Genomic DNA, 26,953 nt, shown 5'->3' on the forward strand with positions numbered 1-26,953 from the left:
AAGTGCGTAAGTTCACCCAATAGTTGAGAACCTGGAGCTCGAGATATAAAGGTGTTTCTTTTTGGAAGGAAAGCCAAAACTGATGGCAATTTTCTGATTACAGCTTTGTTGCAGATGTTGAAATTAACTGCTGTAAAATAGGTGTACACACACATATCTAAATTTGTGTATATGTATATATACATGTATTGTTTGTAAAGAGAGGGTGTGGGTGCAGTTAAAGGCAAGACTCTTGCAGAGTGTGGAGATGAAGCTTTAACCAGATGGTGTGATACATTAGGCACCTTTACAGGGAGTGGAAGAAAATGTCTTGTATTTTCACGGACACATGAAAAGAGGAGAAAAAGTGTAGAGCAAATTATTGTGAGTGCCAGCCTGTGTCCTGAAGCACAGAGCAGCTACAGATACAGACCAAAAAAAAATCCTAACCCAAACCAAGAATTTGCCATAGAAAGTGACTTTGAACATTTCATTTTTATGTATATGATGGATTTAGGTAAAGAGTTAGAGCTGAAGGGAAAGGGTGTGGAGAAATAAGGAATAAGACCATGTGTAAAAAATCTGGCTTTTTGAAGAGAACGGTTTCCAATTTGAATTATGTTGGTCCAAGAGGCTTTGCAATTTTTCTGCATCTTGTCATGGGAGGCAGCTTTCACACAGCTGTTGAGCTGCTGCTGCTGCTGCTTTTCTTTCTAAGAGTAATTTGGTCTCTTGGAGGACAGCCTTAGTTTCACATCATGGCAGGATTCTTCCTTTTATTGTTTTGGTATCTAAGCAGAGTAAGATACTTATGTGATATTTGGGCTTCATGTTTTCAGGTTATAAAAGAAGTTTTTCTTGGACACTGAGCATGCTGGTAGTTCTGATTGGATTTATTCATGCATATGAAACTCAGGAGTGTCTGAGAAATAGCTGAAGTTGCGATTAAAACTTTAAATCTTGTGAAGCTGTTTTTTTCTTTGAAAGACAATGAAGTACTAATCTGAAGAAACTCAACCTCCTTTTTTGTACTTCAAAACCATGCAAAGATAACTCTCCTCAGAAAAACTGTTTAAACTGGTCATATTGATACCAAATGCTCACATTGCTTGACATGTTCATTGCACTGTAAACAGACACATGGAATTTTTTGTATACTGAATTATGGGCAAGCAGAAATGAAAGCAGCAAGAGCACGGTCAATAATTATCAAAAGAAAAAAAAAAAGACAAAACTCGGAGTCCTTTAAAAACTAAAATCTTTGTTTTGGCATCTTCAGGAAACTTTGTTCACCCCATGAAGAAAATCTCCCAAACCAAATCTAGAGTAACCAAATGCCAAACATGTCTGGGGTGGATAATCATGATGTGTGCAATTAGTAGAGGTTCTTGTACAGTGCAAGGATGCTAATCCAGAATATTCAGAGAAGGTGTCCTGACATGTCTGTTACAGTAAAAGATCTCCTGGCTTGCAGTTGGCATCTGTGGTTGTCATTATTTGGGATACCTTCTAACATAAATCGTACCAAATGCAGAATATATGGTATTAACTGATTTGAAAAAGAAGAGATTGCATCCCTAACCGCAATCCAGACCACCTTCACAGAGTGCCCTGCTGATCCAGGAGCTGCATGTCCCTGCTTTCCCAGCTCACCAGGAGAGCAGCAGGAGCTCTGCATGGAGCACTTTGCAGAGATTGCCTTGTGAACAGTTCTGAACACTTGTCTATTCTCAGTGCTGGCTTTGAATGTTCGAGGTGGGAAATTAATTTGTCAAGAGCTGTGACAGCAGAAAATTCTCTACCTGTTCCCAGGAGTAACTGTGTAGAGAAACTGAGAAAGCACATCTTGAGGGCTTGGCTCTGTCTTGTGTACATAGTGTGGAACTACTGTACTGGCACATCCATACAAAGGTGCTCATTTGCTAGAAGATCCTCTATGTTAAAGGGCATATGGTGAATCTGTTTTGTTCCTGTACACAAGTGCAGGATGTTTGCCTTACCAGAGTGTGTGTCTTTCTTGATGACAGTGTTTTAAACCTCATAACAACCATGATTTCATATGTTTTGGTCTGGCACTTACTCTTCTTCCTCTGTGACCAGGATGGGAGCCGTGATATCTTTATTGACGGAGTGGTTGCTCGCAACAGAGCCCTGAACAGTGACATCGTGGTGGTGAAGTTGCTTCCCAGAGATCAGTGGAAGGTCAGTTCAGTATATTTTTGCTGTGATTTGATAGAAAGAGTTTATTACAATTTTCATGACTAAACTTGTAAGGCCTGAGACAGAGAACAGAGAATTTCCTACAAATCACATTAGCTAAATTGAGTTTATGCTGCTGTTGATTAAAATACTTTATCCATTACAATGTTTGGAAGAAGTGATAACCTGAGGCGTTGACACCTCATCCTTTGCATGGAATGGCCTTCATTATCACTGTATGGGAAAGTCTGATGATGAGGCTGATTCCAAGCACATTTGTCAGAGGTGACTTTTGGTATTTGCTATTTGGCTGTCTTCATGCTGTGGTGTTTTGGATAGCACTGTGTAGGTGTTTGCAATTGCTTATGTATTTGACAAGTGTTGTTCACAAAGCTTTAGTTATGATTAATTCTCTCTAATTTTTGGGTCCTCAGTCCATGAAAAGCTTATCTTGTCACAGCTCCAGATTTTGTGGTAATACCCTTCTTAATATGAATGAAGCATGTGTGAAATGACTGAAGCAATACAAATATGGGACAATTGCTTTCATTTTCATGACTGAGGATTTCAGTAAGATCACTGTCTGGGATTTTTTTTCCCCGCTGATAAAACTTCATTCCCCAATCAAACTTTGTCCTTTCAAATATCTGGATAATTTTATCTTGTTTGCAGGTTTATCTTTAAACACTACAATGCAAGGGCAGTTTTTGCTCCCTTTCTCAAGTTGATGGGAGATGAAGCTACAGTTAGCAATTTTATCATGGCTTTTTACATGTAAGCATGACAGAATCACCACAAATTGTTTTCCAAACATGGTTTTTGAACTCTTCTAAAGAGTTTAGAGACTGTCATAGATCTTTTGGACAAAAGGATATTTCCAGCAGAATGGGGCCTGGTCTGAACTACTTTGGCCTGGTGCTTTTACTTAGTGTAGCTACCTTCTCTGCCTGTCTTTGCTTGAAGTTATGTGATTTTAGACTTGCAAATGCAAGACTTCTTGCCAAGTCTGGTCATTTGCTGAACCATCTACCTGTACTGTTAAATCTAATAACAATTGAAATGATGGTTTGAGACATATTAGAATTTGTCTCTTCCTTTTAAGTAAGTATGCATAAAATAAGTGAATTACCTGAGTGTTTATTGACACACCTAAGTACAAAACTAAACCTAATACAAAAGGCAATCATAAGTGGTTTCTAAGGTATTACAGTTATATCCATATATAAATAAAAGAAAGAGGTCTGCTGCTATCTCAGTAATCTCTGAGAACTAGTTTTGAGGGTCAAAGCAAAATTTCTTCGATAGCTGTTCAAGACTTCAAGTTCATTAAAACTATGTTGATAACTATGTGTTTTAGTCATCAATTCCATATAGGCAAATTATCTTTTGTATTAAACCATTTCACATAGATGGAAAAATGGAATAGTTTGGATGCTTGGATCCTTTGCTAGGACCTGCCAGCACAAGGGCTTCTTCGTAGGCTTGATGGAGATTGCCTGAGCTGGAAGCTTTGTCTGCAGTTTTCCATTTATATCAATTTCTAAACAAAGATAATGCCTCTCCCTCTCTTTTCTATTCTCATACCTTCATATGTTCAACAGTAATGATCTTTTATGAATATAAGAGGAAGCATTCAGAATGTTATCTCTGTTCTGGCAAAATGCATGAATAAATAGAACTGTTAGAGAAGTGGTATCTGACTGCAAGGAAGCTATTCAAAAGACTTCAGTGTTTTGTAATATGATTATGATTCTTCTGTGGTGAATTTACCCTTGCCAAATGAAGTAGCTGGAACATGCCAGTCATGTTTTTCAGCCACACAGGTGCTGCCCTGTGTAGTCTCATTTTTTGTTTCTTGCCATCAACAACTCAATCAGCGATGACATTCCTTTTCCCCTGCTCCCCAAATCTCTTGCTATGTGCTCATGTTTGTATTAGTTCTTTGGGAAAGGTGCCATAAATTGCACTGAAAGATACTGCCTTCTGCCAAGTAATTCATACTGATTAATGATAAACTGTCAGAAGCTATTTTAGGTTTTTCCATTTGTTTAGTCTCATGCTGCTGCAAAGCTGCCACTTAGGTGTATTGAGGGTTTTCTCCTTCCCGTTGGGCCTTTGTAACAAGCTGAAGAGCTTCAGTTGTTTCTCTGAAAAATGTAAATCAGATATATGGTATAACTGATGCTCTCAGAGGAGGCTTTACAGGCTCTGTACATATTGGTTTGTTAGGATTGAGATGTGTGTGCTGATTATTTTTATGGTTCTCTATTCCCAATACATTACCCAGTGCTCCACTGAGAACTGAGCTGGGTTTTTTGCTGCTGTACCAGCTTCTTGCACAAGATAAGGCTGTTATTTCAGCAGTGTGTTCAGTCTGTGTCTTCTGGGTTTCCAGCACCCTGGATGGCCTCTGGATGCTCTGAGGGAAGATCTTCCTGTTGCTAGAGCAGGTGGTTTCATGCACCTTCTCCTGCTGCAGTCACAGTGTATTGCTGTGTTCCAGTAAAGGCAGGACTTAGCTGGCACCTCAGTTCAATTTATATGTGTAAATGGGAGGAAAAGGGAAAACCTGTGACTGGTAACAAGCTCTGGATTTTGGACAGAAAAACCTGTGTGTTTGCTTGAATTGCTGAGAAAATTAGGAGCTGCTCTGTCCCTGGTGAGTTGTTCATTGCAGGTGAAGTGCCTGTGAGGGAAGAGACACCAGTTGGAGAACATTTTCTTCAGGGACTTCAGTGTCCCACTGAGCAGTAATGGTGATACCCTACACACAGGTATAAATGCCACAGTGAAATGTAAGGGGATGGTGAAATACTCTGGATGTGTGGTTATAATTTATGTAATATCTTTTTGAGAGAGACAGCAATATTTTCTCTCTCCAGCCTTCTACTTCTTGGCTCAGTGGTGGGAAATTTATCAGGCTTGAATTTCTCAACATTGTGTCCTTCCCAGCATGTGCATCAATTGCTTGGATGAGCTACTGTGGTCCTGTCCTCCCTGTGCTTTTTCTGTCTGCTCTTAAAGCTCTGTTTGTTCACACATCCACTCTGAGAGCTGCGCACTGTTCAGCAATGATCAGTTTGTCAGTTCATAATTCTCTGCTTACTATTAGTTCTGATCAAGGGCCAACAATTTCAGTGTGGCACCACAGACTTGACGGAGAGACTTTTTGTCCCTGGAACTTGTTATCTTGCTCTGCTGGAGGAGGTGGCCATCAGCTTCCTGCCAGGCTTGAGCGGTCTGCGTTGCGGTGACCGCATTTGGAGGCCGCCTTTCAGAAGTTCCTCTCCTGTCCTCTTGTGTTACATCTTGGGAATATTGAGGTGCTATGGTAACTTTCAAATATTTAGCTTTTGCAAAGCAAGGTATTTGACTTAGGCTGTTTTTCCAGGTACTTAACCTACTCTTAGCGAATGAAGTCAGAGTATTGCTGCAGTTTGCAAGACTGTCTCCTGACTTCAAGCTGTAGGGTTTCCCTGAGTCTGTGACTTTATCTCCTGGAAGAACATCACAATAAAAGATAGCCAGTGACAGGATTTACCTCAGTCCTTGTTAATTACTCTGATAAAGAAGAAAAATGGTGCTTTATTTCTTGACTGGTTTTTACTGCTTTAACTTCTACCCCTGGGTTCTTAGTATATTTTATGGAGTTGTGCATACATCAATTTCAGAAGCTTCAGTTATACTGTGTATAATTACTGAAGTCAAAGAAAATGTTGATATTATGATTACAGTAATATTTTGTAGGCTCATTAAGGAGGGAAGCAGTGTGTCAGTATAGAGGATAAACTTAACCTGTTTTTTCCTTACAGCCTCTTTTTGCTCTTTTGCCGCCTGCTTAATTGCCAGACAGAATTTGTTTAATTTCAGGTATCTGTTTTGGTTTTTCTTGCAAGATGTAATTTCTTTTGTGGAAGGAAATAGCATAATAAGTCATTTGATATCACTTGGGGCTTGGATTCCTGGCCCAATCCCTGGTGCTTTTAGAGTAGTAGTTTATAACGTGGAATGTTTTTCATGACAACCGTCTCGTGTATTGCACGCTACAGCTGAAATTTTAGTCTTAGTCTGAAAATAGTACCCAGACAAGGCCTTGGTGATGCCCAAAACTTACAAAAAAGAATTCTGGGGTCTAACTCCCTGTTGCTTGCTACAATATGCCAGTGAGGTCTCCAGTTTTGCATAAATATACTGTATATGCAGATAAAATAATTCCTGATTAACCTACAGTTTCTCAGAAATTAGTGCAAATCAGTGCCTCTGTTGTTGTTGTTTTATGAATAATTTCCTTATCAGTTTGCAGTATTTCTTTGCACAGTTTCCAGTTCCTTTGATCTTGACAGAAGGTCTCTAAGGCCAAGGATATAGAGCTGCTCATTATGTACAGTGTGTGTTGCTGGATAATAGGATAATGGGTCCAACATTTTAGTGATAAAGTGTCCAACAATGATAGAAATAGTAATGCTTCATAGCTCATGAAAGCACGTGTTCTGTTCAACACTGAGCTGTCAGATGCAATGCAGTGCAGCAGGAGATCTTCAAGCTCCCTCTTCTGAGCCATACATCACAGATAAATATTTAAACACTTTCTGTACAGAAGACATGAAGTACAATTCACTTTTCCCAGCTGTGACTACTATTGGCATAATTACAAACAAATGTGAAGAAGGAACAATTTGATTTAAGCAGTCATCACAAATATCACCACGTAAAGTTTGAACAGAGCTACGTATCCTGGCAAGTCACTGCCTCCCACTGTTGGTGAAAACCTATGAAGCATTAGTTGTCCAGAGGGGATGCTAGCTTTGGATTTGCCCTGCTGAATAATAATTCATTTCAACCAAATTCTTCTGAGACTCAGTTTCTTCTCAAAATCTTGCAGCTAATGTAAAGATAACAGTAACTCAGGAGGAGATGAGGTTCTTAGAGGGTTATCACAGCAAGGCTGTTTGAGTCTAACAATCAAGAATGTTGTTTGGAAACATTACATTCATAATAATAAAAAAAAGTTCTGGAGAAGTCATTATTGAAATAGTAAGTGTTCTGGCACACAAAAAGCATTTAAGTGTAATTCATGATATTCAGGAGTAAAGCGGGAAGCCTAAGAAGCCAGCTAGGAAGATGTCCAGAAAAGCAGAGCTCTAGCAAATCTGAAAGGTTGATGGATGCCCTCAGGGAGGAAGGGCAGTTGTTTTGGTTTTTTAATTTGTTTTGCTGTAGGCTTTACAGTGAGGGCTGTAAGTTGATGGTCACACACAAGTGTGTGCATATCCCTCCCCATCTTGGCAAATCCCCAAACCACAAATTGGTGGAATCTGGAAAAGCTTAATTACATGCTAACTTTCTAATTGTGCCGTTCTTTGGACGGCCACATGTTGTTCCACACTGCTGGGCCTTTGCTGTGAGCTGGCATGGCTCTTCCCAGGCTTTGCTGAGCTGCAAACTCACTGGGTTTGGAGCAGCAATGCAGTAGATTGGTGGCAGAAAAGCTGAGAGAATAGGAGGTGCTGCTCACTGAGACATGTGGCATTGCATTTGCTTTCTCACAGATGTCATTATGACATTTTGTTAATCAAATATCACTTGAAGTGAATCAACTGACATCTTAACACAGCCAGTTTTAATAGCAAGCACTGGCATGCTCTTTATGGTATATAATGATATAATTACTGTAATGATCTGAATTCTGTGAGATTGCCATGACCCAGTGCTGCATTCAGCCCTTGTTCCCCCTGCATGTGCAAAACAAGGAGGCAGAAACATCAGCCTTTTGGATGTTGCAAGCAACCTTGCCTTCCTGAGAAGGGCCTTTCCTGCCTCTCTCAGATGGTAAAGCCAAAACCAGGATTCTGAATAATAAAATCACAAGAAAGGTACAGGGCGGAGGTTTTGAAGAGTCTAATATTCTTTTTATTCTTCCTCATTCTGTGCTGAGAAAGAGTGATATTAAAAGGCAAATTGTTTGGTTAGGTAGGAAGACAAACTTCTTTTTACTGACTGTCTGCATCCTGTCCTACCAGTGCAGACAGAGTCACATTGCAGCTGTGGTTTGGCTGCACAGGCACAGAATAAGATAAAAACGTTTCTCTTAGGTGAACAATTAAACATTAAATAATCATTCATGACATGTGGTCAGTTGTTACATCCCCAGTGTAATAATAGCAGATGGGAGTGAGTTTAGGCTGTGTGAGATACTGCTAAATTTCAGTGTGTGTTGCTCAAAGAGCTTCATCTTGCATTGAGGGAAATGCTCTTGGAGCATCTGATCTTACTTTAGAAGAGGAGTCAAGCCAGCATTTAATACCTGGTGTCTGCTCCTGCTCACTACTTTTTTCTTGGTCACATAAATATAATCTAGTACAGCAAATTGTTTCCTTTAACAACTAACTTTTCTTCAAGTGATTGTTTTAAACTTTGTTCTTCCAAGTCTTCTGTAAATATGCACACATCACAGTAGATTATTCTTAATCCAATCTCTTATATAACCACTATCATTTTGGACTTTTCTTAGTTCTTGGTTCCTGTGGAATTAGTATTTCTTAGAACTGTTTGTTTTTTGCCAGTTTGGAGACTTATTTGGTGATATCACATGAGTATTTGGAGTCTGCACCTTATAAGAGTCAGGATACCTGTTGTGATGGGATTGGTTTTTAGAAAGTCATGCACATTAAACTCACTTAACTTTTTATAAATGCTTTCTTGAGAGACTATCCAGATTTTCTGTAGTCTGGGTTTCTTTCTGATCTGCATAATTAGGAATAAATTTAAATCAACTGTACTGATACTAAAAGTTTCATCTGGCCTAAACTTGGTACAGTGAATGTCATACTCTGTTTTTTTAAAGTAGACTATATTCCTAATTTAGCTTGATAGCTGGTGAAATGAGCTGCTGTGACACTAAAAACCTGATGATCTTTAAGTCCTGAGGTGATGTGGTTTTGGACTGTATCCCTAAGTTCTTAGGAATAGGAAAACTTCTACATATCTATTTGCATGTTTGCTCTTGTTATTGGCTGTCAGAGAAACAGCAGTTGGCTTGCAGTATTTACATGTGGTCAAAACTACTGAGTTTGGCTCATTAACTCTTTTCCCTTGTTTCCTTAACTCATGTTTATTTTTCTTAAGGCCATAAATCAGAGGGACAAGGAATCTAAAATAGGGGTGATTTATGTAAATGAAGAATTGCAGCTGCTGGAGGAGTGACAGGGATTTTTCTACAACAGGTTCTTTGGGGTAGGATGTGGAACCTCATTTGTAACCACGTGGTTCTCAGAGATAAGAAGGATATTTGTCATCAGGGATGGGATGCATTAGATTTGTTGTTGGTAATTTGTAACCATCTAAGATAAAGGTATCTGCAGCCTAATAGGCAGGTTTTGAGTCAGCATGCTGCTCCTTCAGAGAGCTGGAACAGTTTTGCCTTCTCCCAGACACTGTTCCTGTGTCATCCTCCAGATGAGGCGAAGTGCAGCCAGGTTGAGGAGCTCTCCTGGCCTCCCACTTTCTCCTGGCCTGGCTTTGTGATGTTACTTGCTTTGAGGGGGATCCCTTCTCCCCAGATTTCTGAAGCTTATGTCCTAACTGCTGTGCACATCACAAGAACTGGGAATGAGTCTGGTCTTGGTGCACTATCATGCAGTGCAAGGTGGTCAGTGATTTATGTGCATCAATAGCAGTTTTCTTAACACTGCTAACACAGGAAGTCTTTCTTGCTTGCTATTTGGGATTATCCTTCAATATACAAATCAATGTCCTGGAACCTGTAGCTGTGACAGTCTCTGTTTCTGTAGTATCTTGAAGAATTGCAACTGATACTGTGAATCAAGTTTCCTATTTAAAAAGTGCCACTCAGAACACTGAAAGGGAAATTAAAATTCCTCCTGATTATCTTTTCCCACAAATTCCTCACAGCTTCATTAGCTGTGGATATGACATCATTCCCCAGCATGTGCTCGCTGGTAAGACATCTGGTGTGGGTTTTTGAAGGTCCCTGGTTCTACCTGCCCTTTCCAGTTTTTACCCTAGCCTTAACTACCTGGAGGCTCTTTAAAAATGTTGGTAATGATCTAAGAAAATACTGCAAGGCAGAGCTGATCTACCAACTTTGCTGAAAAAAGCAATTTCCTTACTTTCTCACTATTTTTATTTCTTTTTAATTGTTGGTTTATTTTTGTTTTCTGTGTTCTGTCATATCAGGCAATATCTGCTTCATGAAAGTAGGTCTGTCTGTGTTGCTTATGAGCCTTTTAGGTTTCCAGTATGCTATTGATTCATCCATCTTCAGCTGTGTCACCTCCTGGGGTTGAAGCATTTCTTTGTTTTTAGCTTTGTCTAAATTGTTTTGAAACAGAGAGCAGTGCCAAAACACATACTTTTAATTGAGCAGCTTTGGAAGTGTGAAAATGAAGTCTTGGCATGATCTAATTAGTGCTTGTGTATTTTGGTCGCAAAAAGTGACTGGTGAAGAATTCCCCAGACACGTTCTCTGTTCTGTGTGAAAATAATCCTGCATAAAGTTGTATATCCTGCTTAGTTCTTGTTGGTGCTTGGAAGTTCTGACTGTTATGCTTTCACTAATTAGCTGCCAGGACGTCCTTTTCTTCTCAGTCTCCTTGCTTTTGGCTTGTTTGTTGGAATGAACATTGGCTACTTTTGCTGGCAAGCTCTATAGAAACTGGCATCTCTCTTGTGATCTCTTTCAATCCCTCATGGTGTAATGTTTGCCAGGTTGGTGCTGTCTGGGGAAAGTCCAAAGGACTTGTGTGAAGTGGAAGGAATATTTCAGCAGCTTTTCTTTCTTCCTGACCTAATGACTGTTCAGGGCGTGGGGAGTTCTGGTAAAAGTCTCAAGGACGGTAGCTAGGTCGCTCACCTCTGTGCCCTCCTTGAATTTTTTTGCAGTAAAGTAAATTTCCGCTGGGTTTTATCACTCCTTTTGATGTCAGATTTGTTAGGTTGTTTTTTTTCTTCTGTGAAGATCAGGTTTGCAGCTGTAGCCTCTTGCAGAAATTACAACTGCTGTGCTGGTCTGGCTTAGGTTTGGACTTGTAGCTCTTCTCCCTTTGGTGCAAGTCTGAGAGCTTATCACTTGACAAGCATCCTTTCTAAAGGGTCTGTGAACAACAGATCTGGGCATAGCCCAGCTGTGTCTGACAATCCTGTGGGACCCATGTCCTGCACAGCTCGACTGCCTTGGGAACAGCTCTCTGCCCATTTCAAGAGTCTCTTTCTTGCCCTGACCTTTAGGCTCGTGCTCTGGGCAGAGCAGTCTGGCAGCTGCAAAGCTTTGCAATGCTTTTCCCCTCAGCCTGTGTCTTGCAGCTGGCCCTTAAATGTACAGCTGCCTTGCTGGTATTAGAGAGGCAGCTTCCTTGCACTATCTTCATATTAGGGCACCATCCAGGGGGAATGTCCCAGCGCTCCTTTCTGGTGACTGTGCCTGGCTGTGTCACCTGGCTGGGAGCAGAGCTGCTGCCTCCTGGACTGCAGAGCTGTGCAGCATCACCACTGAAGGAGAATGAATGGCTTGTCTGGCTCTAGTTTATTTATCCAGCTGAACAGGGAGCTGGTGCCATGAGAGAATGCTGTGTTGGCAAGACATGTGGTGCCTGAGCTGCTCTTCAGGTCTGTGTTGTACCATGTGGACATACCCAAGGTTAGTGGATGGCCATTAGTTTAATCTGGTTTAATTTCATAGCTGTGCTTCATGCATAGTCTGAGCAGTATTTTGACAGGGTGGCATTACTTTATCTACTCTTTCTTCTGTCCCCCCCCCATTCCTGAAACTTTCTCTAAAAATGCTTTCTTCCTTTTCTTCTCTGCACAATTGTTAAGCTGTGGATGTAATACGTTTATCAGCTGAGATTTGTGTCTTGGAAACTTAATTTACCTTTTTATCTAATGGTTTATCACTAATGCATGGTAACGTTTCCTGGCAGGATATGCATTGTTAAAATTCATTTGTAGGAACTCAAAAAATAGCATAGGAGCGGGTGGCTCCTGTAAGGTTCAAAATTTTTGAAGCTGAAAAGGAAAATGCTCTTCATAGTACCTGACATCAGTCCCACTATCCTACTTTCCCATGGGGTGACTCCTATCAGTGCTGAGATATAACGGAGTCCAAAGACTAGGTGTGGTGGCAGCTGTGGCTGTCAAATCAAGGAAGAACTGGGAGGGGAAGGCTGGCCTTGTCAGGGCAGTGTCTCCAGCTACACAGGAATTTCCTATGAGCTGATTGAGACCTTGGACAAACTTTTTGCTAACAAAAAAGCACTACCACATGTCAGAATCGATTTTTTATTTTTCCCGCCATTGTCTTTTTGCCATTGAAGGAGTCAGCATTATCCAGTGGTCAGTTATCCAGCTGTCTGCCCTCTGGACCTGCAAAGCCACTCAAGCACTTTAACAACACTGTTTTTTTGGGGATGAGTGGCACTTCATTGCAGCAGCCAGCTTCAGGGACGTGGGAATGGTCCTGGGGCCCGAGGCTCCTCTTTGAGCAATTAGTTGCTATGATCACAAATAAACGGATAGACTGTGCTTCACAGCTTCTGTTCCCAAGCACTGATTTCTGTTAAGTGCTTTGTGAAAGAAAGGAAAAAATAATCAAAAAATAATCTGCAGTTAAATTAATCTCCTCTAACAATGTCTAATGCGTTCTGAGGACCGGTGCTTGAGGGAAGGGCGTCGTACAAAATGACAGACAGCAAAATAGACATAACTCTTTGTGCAGGGCTTTGAGGTATTAGGAAATACAGCTCCCAACACTGGCACATCAGCCTCTGATTAAACGCTGTGATTTCACCAGCTTAGGGTTGATTACTTTAGAAAGCACTAAGTATTTATCAAATACTCTTCCTTCGGATACTTGACATCCGGATCCTTTTGTCTTCATGACTTGCCTCAACACCTCTGCTTCTCAGCAGGCTGGCTGTGCTCCCTCCTACCCCTCCTCCTGGCCCCAGTGCCATGCTCTGCACTGTGCCTCAGTCTAAAATTCTTGCATAGAAGTAGCTGGTTGCACAGGTTGGTCCATGTCCGCTTGGGTGAGGAGAGGGACCAGGATGAGAGGAAGTACTGGCCTCTAATGAGCAGCTCTGTGTCCTTGACTCTATTAAAGAAAAAACCTCTTCCCCTTTGCAGATGGGAGGAGGGTGTAGCATGGTTCCTATGTCCTGGCTAGCAAGACACCCCAGGAAATGCTCTATGGTCAACTCTGTTGACTATTTCTAGTGTAAAATGTTTTTCCAGCTGAATGTACAGCTGGATGTACTGTACATTATAGGGTTACATGACTAAAAAACAAATTATGAAAAACACCAACATTATATTTAAAATTTGCCATAGGTGTTTCTTTATTAGTTGCTGCCACCTCTTAAATTTTTTCAGGTCTTTTTTTCGGAGTTAGTCAGAACAGCATTGGGGTAAGTATTGTCCTGTCTGTGTTGCGTCCCCTCAGCTCTGAAAGGAAAAGTAATATGTTAGCAAAATCGCTGCTCTTCCCTAAGATATGCCAGGGGAAGTTGCTTTATTTCTTTACTGGGAATACATAACATTTTCTTCACAATAAAAATACACTCTCCCAAGCATTAATTGTTTTTCACCCATGGCTGTGAAAAAAGTTCTACCCCAAAATTGTCAGATTTTTTCCAAGCACCGTTGCTCTGATATTCTCGCTGTGCAGAAATAAATACAAAATAAATGAGTGAGCTGTTCATGCATCATTCATAATTCAAAACTAATATAGACAGAAATTATTTTTTAAATTTTTGCTGAAGAATGTTTAAATCATGCCTTACTGCATTACACATTGCAGGATATTTATGCTTGTGTTAACACTATAGTTAAAGCTGAGGTTAGTCAACCTTTTGTGTTACAAGATTAGAGAGGTGAGTGCAGGTCTACAGTAAAGCTTGTTTGTGGCAGAAAACTGAGCTCAGAGGTTTGTTTTGAAGTCAGTGTTCTATGGACAAAGTTTGGTAAGTCCACTCTGTGATTTTTCTCAAATTAAAGTAAAATGCTGTGTGTTGAAATGTTTCATTTCATCCTGTTGTACCTGTTGAGGGACTTGCCTGAAGAATTTTCTCTTACTTACGAGATTGCAGCTGGTGACTGCAGGGTGGAATTTTAACACATGTACTTGCACTTGGCTATGGGAGGAAGAGAGGAGAAGGAAATAGTCGCAGTCTTTAGGAGATATTTAAACTTTTGGAGGTTACTTTGAAAAAGTTAATGTTCATTAGAGGTGGATACCTTTAGGATGTAGTAAATCATACAAATGCACGTGACAGTGTTGATATGAGAGATGAACGTGTTAGGCCAGTGATGGGGAAACTTCATCCTGAGCGGTTTGTTGGCATGTCAGATGGGAATGAGCCACTCCCTGTGGAGGTCAAGAGTACACTGGTGTTTGTGTGGCAATTTGTGACTGCTCCAAGAAAACAATAGTGGTTTAAATTCCTAAACAATGCATAATTAGATGAACTGAAGCTTGCAAGTTTTTGAGCTTGTATGCTGTACTAACTTGCAGTACTAAAAATCCAGTGTTTTACCATTAAACAAAGACTGCTTTTTGTACTGGGAGGATTGCAGCATACTTGTTTCACAGTACCTCAGTTGCAATATCCATATATTTTATATGACTTGTTGCAAATATACAGGTGAGAAAGTTTCTATAGTGAGACTGTTCTATGTATTAATTTACCTTAACCTCTAAAGCACCATAGCAGCTTTCTGTTTTTCTTTAGGTCAGGTCTCAGTGCTTCTAGGGCTGATGGATCCTGGCTCATTGTTGAATACTCTTGGTAGTTTTGAAGCTGTTAAATGTCTGAGTTGCATCTTTCAATTACAGATCTGTAACTTTCTTCAGTGTCATTTGCAGTGTAATTTGGGGGGAGCAGCTCATAAAGCCATGATGAGAGAAGAAAACAAGAGGCACACAGTTGAACAGTGTGAGAAGTGAAACTGGTTTTCATCCAGTTTATGAAGTATTTGCTTTATTTTTAAGAAGCCTAGACTAAAGGTTTGATAAATTGGGGCTGTATGGATTGTGTTAGGCAAATCAAGTAATATTCTGTTAAGAAATTATGAAACCCATTCAAACCCAGAGCTTGGGTAGAAGATTTTAATTATACTCCAAGGACTTTGCAAGGTGCAATGAAATAACTTGTGGGAGGTTTTAAAGGCAACTTTACAGTGTGGTCAAATTAGAAGGAAAATTATTAGTTAAGAACTGAGAACTTGCTTAGTTTTATTTTGGTGGAGTGCTGTTAGCATTTTACAAGGAAGCAGGTTTGATCATGCACTTGATGTGAAGTTTGCCAATAGCCTTTGTTCTGCAGAAGCCTCTCTGGGAGGGTTTGAATGTGTGAATCCTTAGGGGAAGGATGCCTTTGGTGGAGGTGCCTGGCCGTGTCTGCTGATGGCTGGCTGCACAGGTGATTGTTGTGGGGTGGGATCCTGTCCCTCCCTGGAGCTGGAAGAGGTGGTGTGAACTGGTGGGTCCTCGATAACCTTTTGTGTGTTTAACGAGACAAATCCTTCCGCTCAATTGTTTCGCTGTGAACAAATGCTTATCACCGGATGATTTTGTGTACCTTGTGTCCCTCTGAATTTGCTTTGGATCAGGGACTGTAAAAACTGGTGTCTGGAGGGGGGTGTTGCAGGGATGGAGCAAGTATTCCCCAGCTTGTTAGAGTTGCTCAATCACAAGAAATGCAGTTGCTCCCAGTGGCTTACATGCAACTTCCTCGTGTCATTGGATTTCACCCAGTGCTGTGGAATTGCAGTAGGGTTTATGAAGTGCTTTATTCCACAGCCTGTGGGTGACGATGGGTAGACTGAGGTGGGAGTGCATGTTTCAGCCTTCACATTGCCAATCTCCATCCCTCTGTGACTTCCTTCACTTATTTTGACTCTGCACGTCCTCCATCCCTCAGTGCCAGGGCCCAGCATGGCCAAACTGTGGAGGTGGAAGTGGTAACTTGGGTCCCAAATGGAGCAGTGGGATTTCAGTTTGGATCCTCAGCAGCCTGAGGACAAACTGTTGTGTGAAGTTTTTTCCTGATGGTGTTATGGCACAGTTGTGGCAGGGTACATGTTTAACCAGCAAATTAGCTTCAAGGGTCAACAGGTATTTCGAAACAAGGGAATTTAAGGAGGTTTTTAGCAACAAGGAAGTGGTGGACCTAATGTTTTACTTGAGAGGGCATTAACTTGCTTTTCACATGTCCTTAGCTCTTAAGACAATGTAGGTGCGTTGGGTACTGATAGTCTTAGATGTGGTATGTGCCATGGAATGGGAGCAGGCAAGTGTGAAGTTTGACATGTTAAAGCCAACAAATAAACTGCTTTTGCTGGTGAGAAAGCAAATGAAAGGGGGTTCCTAAAGCTGTGGACTGCCCTGGGTAGGCTCTGAGATTTTGGCCATCTTCCTTTCCTGTTTTATCAGCTAAGATGAATGGTGAGTCAGTGTAAGCTGTATGGTGTGTTTCATTATTGGAGACCTGTCAGAAGAGTTGGTTAATAATCCAAAGCATTTGGATTCAATGTGATAAAACTAATCATAACAAAGTACTTCAGTGCCTAACTTGAAGCTGTGAAGAAAATCCTATTATCTTAAAAGTATGTGTATATGAAAGGGCTAATTTTTTCTTTCTTAACAAGATAAACATAAACTCATTGGTGAGTTGCAGAGCAGCAGTACTGTTTCCAGAGGCTGCTTTCCAAACTTCCCTGAGATGAAGTGAAACTGAGATTTAGTGCTGTCACTTGTGGAGTTTCAAGAATATACTTTTGAAGACCTTTTAAGTTAATGGGAGAAGTTGTTATGGAATCAGCTTATTTAATTTATATTTAAATAGCTGTAATGAACATAAATTTCCTTTCCTAATTTCTTGGAACAGTCTGACTTTTTTGCTGGGTGCTTTTTTCCTTTTGTCAAATTGCTTAAACAATTTATCATTAACACATTTACTGTATTGCAGTTTAACTTCTAAGTATTATTCAAATAACAACTTCTAGGTAAGGAAGATTATTAAATGTCATCCCATACTTACTTTTACCCAGAGGGAAAGACTGAAGAAGTGAAGATTGCTTTAAGTTCATTTGATCTGTATGAAGCAGCTTTGAATTTCCTGGGCTTGTTTAATGAAGGTAGCTGCCTGTCTCAGATCCAATAATTGTACACAATGTATTGCAGGGGAGGGATAGTCTTTTCCCTTCTGGTTAAAAGGATTAGCAATCTGTCATTGTTGGTAATGAATGTTTGCAGGTAAGCACAGTCCAGATTTAGCATTTGAGCTGGCTTTCTTGTGAAGGTTTGATTTCCTTGTTCTGTAATTTCCAGTGCTCAAGTGAGAGTTCTTCTTGGATGACTAACGCATTTCGGCACTGGTTAAGGCACTTTTGAAAACCCACTGTTTTTCATATATTAAATATTTTATTAATGACATAAGCAGGTGTCAAGGCTAGTTCACAGTCACATGTTTTTGAGCCGTGTTTCTGAATTTTGTGATTCTCAGATTTATTTTGCAAGCATGTTGAATGGGCTTAACACTTGTTGCTGTTCTGCTTCCCCACGTGGCCCATTAGCACCTTGGCTTTGTACCTTTTTAATGTAACCAAGTGCATAATTTTTCTTGTATTTCTGCATTTTGTGTTTCAGTCTTTGCTGCATGTTTAAGAGACTTGGAAGTGTGTTCAGAATATGGAGAGGAATGTATTGCTAATGGTGAATCCTTATGCTTTCTGCTTGGAGTACAACTAACTCTTCTGGGCATGTAGGAAGCTCATCGCTGCTTTTGCATAGCCTGTGAGATGCAGTTTGCTGCAGTGTACAGCCATCCATTTCCTACTGGCACACAGAAGGTCTCCTGAGGCACTCAGGATAAGTTGTAGGGTAGAGTCTGTCAGTGGGAATATCTGGCTGTTGTGTGACTGAGCTGCACATGTGTAGTGGTGGGCTCCATCAGGCTGAACCAGAAGGCATAATTGACAAAACTGAATATAAATCCTGTATTACTAATATCTGGGAATGATCAGGCTGTTAGGACTTGGAAGCATGATTCAAAGGTTTGCCAAGTTAGCCTTTGATGATCACTAGGAGAAGAGTTTGCCCAGGAGAAGTGAGTTATAAAGTAATTCAAGACTTTATAAAAAAAAAAAAAGGCTCTTGCGCAATCAGAGTTTAATGACCAAGGTGATGGCTTTATGCTGCCATAGTCACTGGTTAAATCCCCAGTATTTTTTTATTTGCACCTGTTTTTACTGATCTCATAATTGGCCATTGTTACAGAATGCATGTGGAATTTGATTGAGAGACCAACTTTTCTTTTTGGATGGAATGCGAACTACCTATTGCAATAAAGTTTCTGTACTTGTGATTATGGGCACTGTCAGTGTTTCCATTATAAATTTCTGGATTTTTTTGAAGGAGCTTAAAACTAAGCTGTAAAAATTTGTTCTTGGCAGAGAACTTGTGTACAACATCTCAGCTCAAGTAAGACTTTTTAATGAATTTTGAGAGAGGGAAGGAAAACCTGAACTGCTTTGTAAGTTGAGGTTACACAGGTGAAGTATACCTTGAAATCTCTTGTTAACAAAACTCAGCTTGTAAGGAAGTAGCACAACAGAAACCCCCAGTGTTAGTCCCATGTCCTGCATTACATTTTAAATTGAGTTATAACAATTGAGTGTAACTTTTGATTCATTCTGTGGAAAAGCTTTTGACAGAACAGCATTCGTTGCCGGGCAGGAAAAACAGACCAGAAGGTACCTGGCATTAAGAAGCAGGGAACTCTGTAGTGGCCAGCCCTTCCCACCACTGGAAAAGGCTTTTTTATGGTGATGGCAAATCTATTTCTGAGGGAAGGCAATAAAAATATGCCATTCCTATTGAGTCCATTTTTCAGTCCTGCAGAAGATGCTCCGAGACCATGTTCAATCAATGTATATTTTCACTGGATTAAATAAACCTGACTATTGACGTCATGAAAATATGCTGAGAAGCCTGGTGGTGGATGCTGATGCATTTTACTCTTCTAATAAACACTGCTTCAAAATTTAATGAAGTGTGCCATGTTGCTAAAGGTAAATGCAAACAAACTGAGCTGTAGACTCTTTGCTTGAGGTGCTGCTGGTTAATGAGATTCGTCACCGAGTAATGTGAGCAGATCCTGGTGACGCAAATGCCAGCAGTCATTCCCTGCCCTATTTCAGGAGGACACCTGGTGATACTGATTCTTTTCACTGGAAGGAGAAGAAACACTGCAGCAAAATAAGTTCTCAGCAAAATGTTGAGCATCACTCATCTTTACTGTGCCTTGAGGTCCTAGTTAGCTTTAACTTCCACTAAGATGGGCTCCCTTCAGATGCAATCTTTGTGTCACCTTGTGCTCCTCTATTCTCCTCTGTTAATGTGCTTTGTTGTAAACAGAAGCTTCCTAAAAGTTCTGTTGAGCATCCACAATGTAGTGTATGGTTTGGTGCAGCATGGTGTGTGTGCCTGGTTCTGACTGGGGCAGCTGAGCACAACTGAAAAACAAATAAACCTGGGAAGGGTGCATTTTATCAGAGGTAGGGATGTGTAGAACCTGTGCCTTCCAGCAGGAATAGGCAGACATACCACTTCCCTGGAGACAGACCAATGATGGTGATCTTGTGCCTTTCCTTCTAGAATGTCTTCTGTTGTGGCAGGTTTTGTGCTCATTTTTAAAACGAGATCAGTTTTTTTAGTACCATTGCTATTGTGTGTTATTGATGAAGCTGCATAATAAGAAAAAATCACACAGAAAGGTTCTGGAGAACACCTTGGTGAACTAGTTTTGCTGCTGGAGGCAAGTTCAGTGAATAAATTTTGATGAAAACTGCAAGGGATTTTGTTATTGTAACAGACAATTGTCTAAACATTTTGGAACCAGATAATTTGGTTCTAAAATTTTGGTTTGAAATGTTTTGTCCAAGGTATGAACTAATTTTGGAAAGACGTTGATAATCAAACTGTCAAAAATTCTTATTAGTAAGTGCCTGAAGATTATGAAGAGATAGCTGTGCTATGGTTATAAGTGTGGAGTCATTCATGATTTTGCTTCTGTTTTGCTATTCTAATTTCTAGGTGTGATACAACTGAATGATGTCTCAGGTCATCTTTAAATAGGAATTCAATAATTATTCTGTTTAGTGATAAGTCTGTTAGCTTTGTGTGGAAATAAGAACTTTTTTTATTCCAACATAAAATATAATTGGTGTTTTGTTTTTAGAACTGTGTGACATTTCTTTCTATTCTGATTTCAAGCAGCAGCTGTAAGTAAACTAATGCAGGTCTTTAATTATGTGAGTCCTGCTGTGAAATCTGGGGTTCTGAAACCCTGATCAGGATCTGTGATTAAGCCTTGGTCTCTGGGTGAGAAGAAGAGGGAAAGCCTTCTTCTGTTTGTAGAAACCTCACTGATGTGTTATTGTCTCTGATAAGGCCTCATGAGTGAAGTTATGCTTTGAAGTGTTTGAAAACATTAATCCTCACATGTGCATGTAAACCAAATATCATCCCCATTTTCTGAGTGGGGAAATGCACCCTCATTTTTCCTGGAACACCTGCCTCCTCCAACTGCCTAATGTGTTGTTTTTTTTTTTTGGCCTGTTGTTCTTTAGTACCTATGGAGCAGAGTGACCTAAAATACTTAATATATGAAAATTGTTTAGATATTTGTGTTTGTTGCCTTACCACATGTGCATGCTTTGATATTTTCAGCTTTCTTTTCACACTTGGACTTTGCCTTGCCAGCTGTGCGAAATTCAGGTGTGACATCTTCAGGACAGAGTGTGCAGGTCTGCCTAGCGCAGTGTCAAGTGCTGCAAACTGGGCAACTTGGCTTGAGTGAGTTTCCAAATTCATGGGCAGCTGAGAGCAGGATTATTTTCCTTGAACAGAATTACTTTCCTTATGTACTTTGTAAGGAACTTGTTGAAAGTCTAAGATGGATATGGAAGCTTGGGATTTCCTGCCAGTAATAGTGATTTAATATGAAATCAGTCCCACCTGCACGTTCTAACTGGCATTCAAAGACCCCTTGTCCAAATAAATGGACTTGTAGCAGTTTTAGCTCACAGGTGAAGCTTCCCAGTTTGATAACCCAGCCTGTATTTCCTGTATTTGCAGGAATCTTGGAGCAAAACTGTGCTACTGCCATCTCTCCCTTCTCTTCCACAGTCCCTTGGTACTCTATGTTGCAGTGAGATTCTGTCCAGGGACAGAATTTGCTGATACCAAGTCAAGTGAAACAGTACATTAACCTCACAGCTTGTCTTCTCTTCAGAAACAACTTTAAAGGGACACGGAAAGGTCTCAACATTTGAGGAAGCTGTTCTCTTTCAATCCTCAGTGAATCATCTGTTTTTCTTTTCCTTCACTTACCATGCTTGCAGGGATTATCTCCTCCAGTTCTTTTCATCTGTGGGTGGTCCTCTTCAGCCTGGCTGCCCCTGTTCTGCCACAGCTTCCCCTAAGCACAAATCTTTTCCAGCCTGTCCTGGGGTGATGGGGAAGGTGCTGGATTCATCGAGGTCTTGGCGTGCATGACTGGAAGTGGCAGCAGAACAGCATGGCAGGACACAGGCGGAGTTATGGCTCAGCCCATTTCTAGAGGATGGAGCTGCTCATGGTTAGAACCACTCTGTCAGATGGTACCTGCTGGCTCCTGCATGGAAAATACAGTGTTAAAGTGGATTTACAGTTTTCTGTGCTACAAGTTTCCTGGAATGTGTCTCCATCACCTGTTACCAGATCTCCTTACCTTCACACCAAACTGTGACTATTAGCAAAGGAAGCACTGGGTGGTTTTGTGTGGGTGACTTTAACAGTATCGTGCTGGCAGTGGGGGAGACTGTTGTTCTTGGCTGGAGCCATATTTTAATGCATTTCAAATCTGATTTAGAAATTAATGTAGATGCCAGTTTCCCTGGTGTGACAAGGTAGAGATCATAGGAGTAGGAACTGATTTTGGCAAGCCCTTTTGATGGGGTTGAGATGGGCATAGTGGGATGCACTCAGCCCAGAGCAGCTGTGTTTTGCCTTCCATATTTTCAGAGGAGCAGAGGAACACAAAACAAGTGCAAGAATGTTCCTGTAGAAGATGAAAAGAAATAAAGACAGGACAGTCCAGCAGTTGACTGAATGCAGCCTGAAGATGGATAACTGGAAAGGCTAAGAAATGAACTATTTGAAGCACTTCTAAGAGTGGGAGTCTCAGTGACGCTTCAGAGATGACGTGTTTAGGTTCCTGGTGCTCTTATCCCACTGTGTGAATAAATAAGCTGACCTGGGCTGATGGAACACACCAGTCAAAGGAAGTTCCCATTGGGGCATACATAGTCCTAAAACTTCCATAAATTGTTCTATAATATGACAGTTTCCAATTATGGGTTTTCATAATAAGAGGCTTACTGGCAACTAGTAATGCAAGCTAACTGTGGAAATTTCTATTGCTTTTCTTGGCCCTTGTGGATTTCCTGAACAGTATGTTCTTTGTCCCAGGTGTCCCATTCTGGGCTTTGAAAGTGTGTCCCAACATGCCTGGGGCTGAGACCCCTGGGAGCTGGCACTTAAGAGCCCAATGAAAAGGAACAAAAGCTGCAAGTGAGGGGCTGAGGGTGTCAGCCCCAACATGTAGATCTTTGCTTGATTTGTTTCCTGCCTTGGTGAGTTAAAGTGGTGTTGATCAGTAGGAGATTTTTTTTAGACACATGGGAAATAATTTTTATACAGTTCTGAAGAAAAATTCCAAGCCTTGGGAAGTATAGGTATGCAAATATCTTGGATAGTCCTTCCAGTACTTTTTGATTAGTTTGCATTGTCAGCCCTCTTTCTTCTTATGGGCACGTGCAGGTACAGGCTTGTTTGGTTTGTGAAATCTTGAAAAACTCTTCAAAGAGTATCATTGTTTCCAGGAAATATGTTTTTCATACATGCTTGTATTGTTTTTTAAAAAAAGGCAGTAATGGATAATACTTTGGTTTGTGCAAGCCAACGGTGTGGATTTGCTTGGCATTGCAGCTTTCAAATTATACACGCTCAGCACAAGTAGATTCTTTTCTGATTACATGCAAGCTCTGTGTAATTATTGCATCTTTTAAAATATGTATTGATTCATGGTATTGTCTTGAAGTTGCAAATGATCCAAAAGCCTGTCTGCTTCTTTACATCAGATGAAAACTGGGTATCTTTTTGCAGTAATTTGCTGACAATGCAGGGATTTCAGAGAATTGTACTTTTGAAGATGTAGCCTTATGTTACTCTCTTCTTCTAATTCCTCCCTCTTGAGTGATTTATTCTAGGGTCTGTGCATCATAGGTTTTGTCCTGGCACCCATTCTTGTAGTGTTGCAGTGCCTGTGCACATTACCAGAAAAAAGATGGCTTGGAGACAGTTTTTGAAAAAAAAAAAAAAAAAGTTAAACCGAAAAGAAAAGAACACACACACAAGAAAAGAAAAGCAGTTCCAGTTAGTAGAGAGGGTTTTGCTTGCCGGTGTGGATGGGGCATAATTTGATTTAAATGACTTTTGAAAAACAGTTCTCAAAACTGTTCCATGCATTTTCTTCCTGGCTACTGTTGAAAATATGGAGCTGAATATTTTCTGTGATGTTTCAAACCAATATGTTCTGGCAGCCTCAGAGCTGGGCCCTGTGCATTGCACTCTTGTTTCCAGTTCGCTGTGGCCTGGAGTGCAACACTCAGCTCATGAGATGCACCAAAGTGGGAGGTCTTGTGAGGAGCAGGCATTACAAAGACCCAAGGTACAAAGAACATTTCACTGGGGTCCAGCAGGGAGGCTGCCAGTTTTAAGGGCCTCTTTTATGAAAATAATTTGCTGGTAGGAGATGAAGAAGCTGTTTGTGCTTCTTTGAATTTTGTGAGTGTGCAGGGGGAGGTTGATTCCTGGGTGTTGTTAAAGGCTGGGTGCTGAAGTGAACTTTTTGTGCTCCTCTGGGGTCAAACTTTTCTCACTTGAGAGATGGGCTATGGCTAAGGATTCATCAGTGTGACATCTTGCTGTACAGAATACCATGTGGGTTGGGAAGCTGGGAGAAGAGGTGTTTGCTGGATCACTTCTGCTCCAGGGACTGCTGCGCCTTGGGAAATGTGTGTGGGAAGGTCAGTGCAATATAGGGAGGTATTCTGAAAATAGAGGCTGGATTTTTTTGCACCAAATCAAATCCCGGGGGTGGCAACAGGAGTGGAAAGTGTGGAACAAGTTTGTTGATCTGGCTATGGAAATACACAACTCTTTGGTAGCAACTCCCAACAGGGCTGGCTTGCCTACAAAGGACGTGGCAGAGTGTTCCCTGTGAGGGAATCAAGGACATTGTCCTTCCCCATACCTCTGACACTGCTACCCTCAGCAGTGGTTGATCCATGAAATGTGGGATACCTGTGCTGAGCAGGGACAGCTACTTCTGACAGCTTTTTCCTGCTTCTCAGCAGTTGTTACAGAGTACAAAAGGCAGGAGTGTACAGATGGAGCTGTTTATCTGTTAGGAGAACCAGATGAAATGGACCTGAGGCAACACGGTCCTGATCCCAGGGCAAGAGCCAGGCTTGGGAGAGGTGGGTCCAGGGAGACCACAGAGAAGTGGCAGGAAGGGAGTGAAGGCAGGAGTAGACCTGAGGAGAGACAGGGGCAGAGGCAGCTGTCTCCTGGTCAGTGATAATGAGGTGTAGATAAACATGTGTGGAGGCAGGGTGTAGGTGTGGGATGAGGGCCAGGGAATGGGAATGGGGAGCTTTCAGAGGCAAATGACAGGTCAGAGACCAGATAGGGAGTGGAAATACATGGTGAGGAGACAGTTCTTGTTTTGGCTTTAGGATTCAGAAAGGTCAGTCTTGAGAATTTTCCTTGTTGATGCTTTTCCACTTGTTTTTCTGGTTATTTGTGCAAGATGGTTGGGGAAGGATTTCAGGTGGACTTGGAGGGAACATGCTGTAACCTGGATTGCTTTGGTACAGCCTGAAGCACAGAGAGATAAGTGAACAGCTCAGGAATGAAGTTTATTGGTAGAAGCAGAAAGAAGTGGTGAGTTGAGGTGGCTGTTTTGAGGTATGAGGGTTTTTTCTACAGTTAAATCTGTTTTTCATGCAGCTGCCTGACAAGCCTGGATGTAGGGCTATCTGCTCAGGTTGGACTAAACATGGATGTTCAGTTTGATTATTTGAATTAACACTACAGTAAAAGCTCACTTTGCAGGTTAGTCTGAGAAGTTGCAGAATTCTGGGAAGGGCAGGCAGGATAGCTTTGGGGTCTCAGCAGGTTTGATGGCCATACTGAAGATCTGTCTCAATATTTTGTTTTCAAAACACAAGCCTTAGATTTAATTTGTTTCCTTTCCACTTCTCATCTGCTGCAGTGGGTACAAGTCAGAGCAGATTCTGAAAAGTCACTGTTTCCAAGAAGCCTTTGTGTACTCAGGTCATTTACCCTTTGAATCCTCAAGCAGGATGATGTTGTAATGACTGCTGTGACAAAACTGTGTGTGACATCTGGGAACAACAGAGTCCATCAGGGAGGAACAAGTAGTCTTTTCCTATGCAAGAGGGAGAGATTTTAATATGGATGTTTGTATGATTATTGCATCCAATGTGATGTCTGAAATGTAAACCATAATGTGCTGTTAATATAAAATAGCTATCCTGGGGGCTGTTAGCAAGTGTTTCCAGTGATTTAGAATTAAATGATTGTAATGAAAAAAATCCAATCTCAAACCTCAACAAACCTCCTCAGTATAACATTATTGTTATTTTAAAAGTAATGCCATAATTGCTCCTACTGAGACTAGTCACTTTTACTGAGTTGTCTTCCCAGTACTGTTCGGTGTATGTGGGATTATGAAAAGAAGGAAGGGTGCTTGGGACAGGTGTTTCTTTTCTTCTAAGTGCCATCCTTTCTTTGTCCAAGAAGGAGCTAGAGTGAGGCAGCCTTTGTTTGGTTATTCTTTTCAGAAAATCAAAGCTCTTCCTCACAGTATTTATGGTAGCTTGGCTCTGGTATCTGTGTAGGAGCTGTGACAGCATCCTTGTGTTAGCCAGGCTCTGTTCCCACTCCTCGTGAGGGAACATTAGGGAACCAGCTTTTAAGTGGAGCCTGTTTCATATGGCAGAAGCTGGGAGAGGAATAGGTGCAGGTGTTCACAGCCCTGGTATGAAATGTGGTGTTTGTATCAGTGTTGTGGTAGCAACGGCCCTTTTAACGAGGGGATGGTAATTTGGTCCAAAGCCCCTGTTTTCAGCTGTCCTCCTTTTGAAATAACTGCTTTTAACCTGGTTCTGAGACTTGTTGCTTAACTAAGGCTCAACTGCAGAGAGGATCAGCAGCTGAGCATACTGACTTCATTTGAGTAAAGAAGAACTTGTGTTTTATCAAAGTATTTTTCAGAAGAAAGGCATTTTACCTTGGTTTGCAAGCCAAGGTGGACTTGGGCTAACACCTTAATTTCTCTTCTAACTGTTCCCCTATTCAGTCCTCCCTGTCTAATGTGAGTTCTTTGTGTGCTGTGAACCTTCTTCAGCTCCCACTTGCTGATGAATTGACTGTACCTTTCTGTACAAGCATGAGGAGCCTCTTTGTCTGTCTTCCCCAGTGAAGAGAGTTACCATTAATACCTTGCCATTCTAAAATCTTTTGGGCAAGTTACACATTCTGAGTTTGAGTACTCATTAGAAGTCACTTTACAGGGTTTTGACTGATTTATGTAGAAATACAATCTCCATTCTGCCTCAGTATCCT

General features: G+C 41.0%; 1 protein-coding gene across 1 annotated transcript in view; it reads left to right on the forward strand.

The window, feature by feature from the left end:
• DIS3L2 (DIS3 like 3'-5' exoribonuclease 2) overlaps nt 1-26,953 on the forward strand; it is a 180,493-nt gene that overhangs the window by 26,852 nt on the left and 126,688 nt on the right. The window contains exon 6 of the mRNA XM_063167119.1: nt 2,080-2,181. Coding sequence (XP_063023189.1) covers nt 2,080-2,181 — 102 coding nt within the window. The remainder of the gene's footprint in view (nt 1-2,079; nt 2,182-26,953) is intronic.

The sequence above is a fragment of the Melospiza melodia genome, chromosome 12 (genome assembly GCF_035770615.1).
Source record: "Melospiza melodia melodia isolate bMelMel2 chromosome 12, bMelMel2.pri, whole genome shotgun sequence".
In the NCBI taxonomy this organism is placed as follows: domain Eukaryota; kingdom Metazoa; phylum Chordata; class Aves; order Passeriformes; family Passerellidae; genus Melospiza; species Melospiza melodia.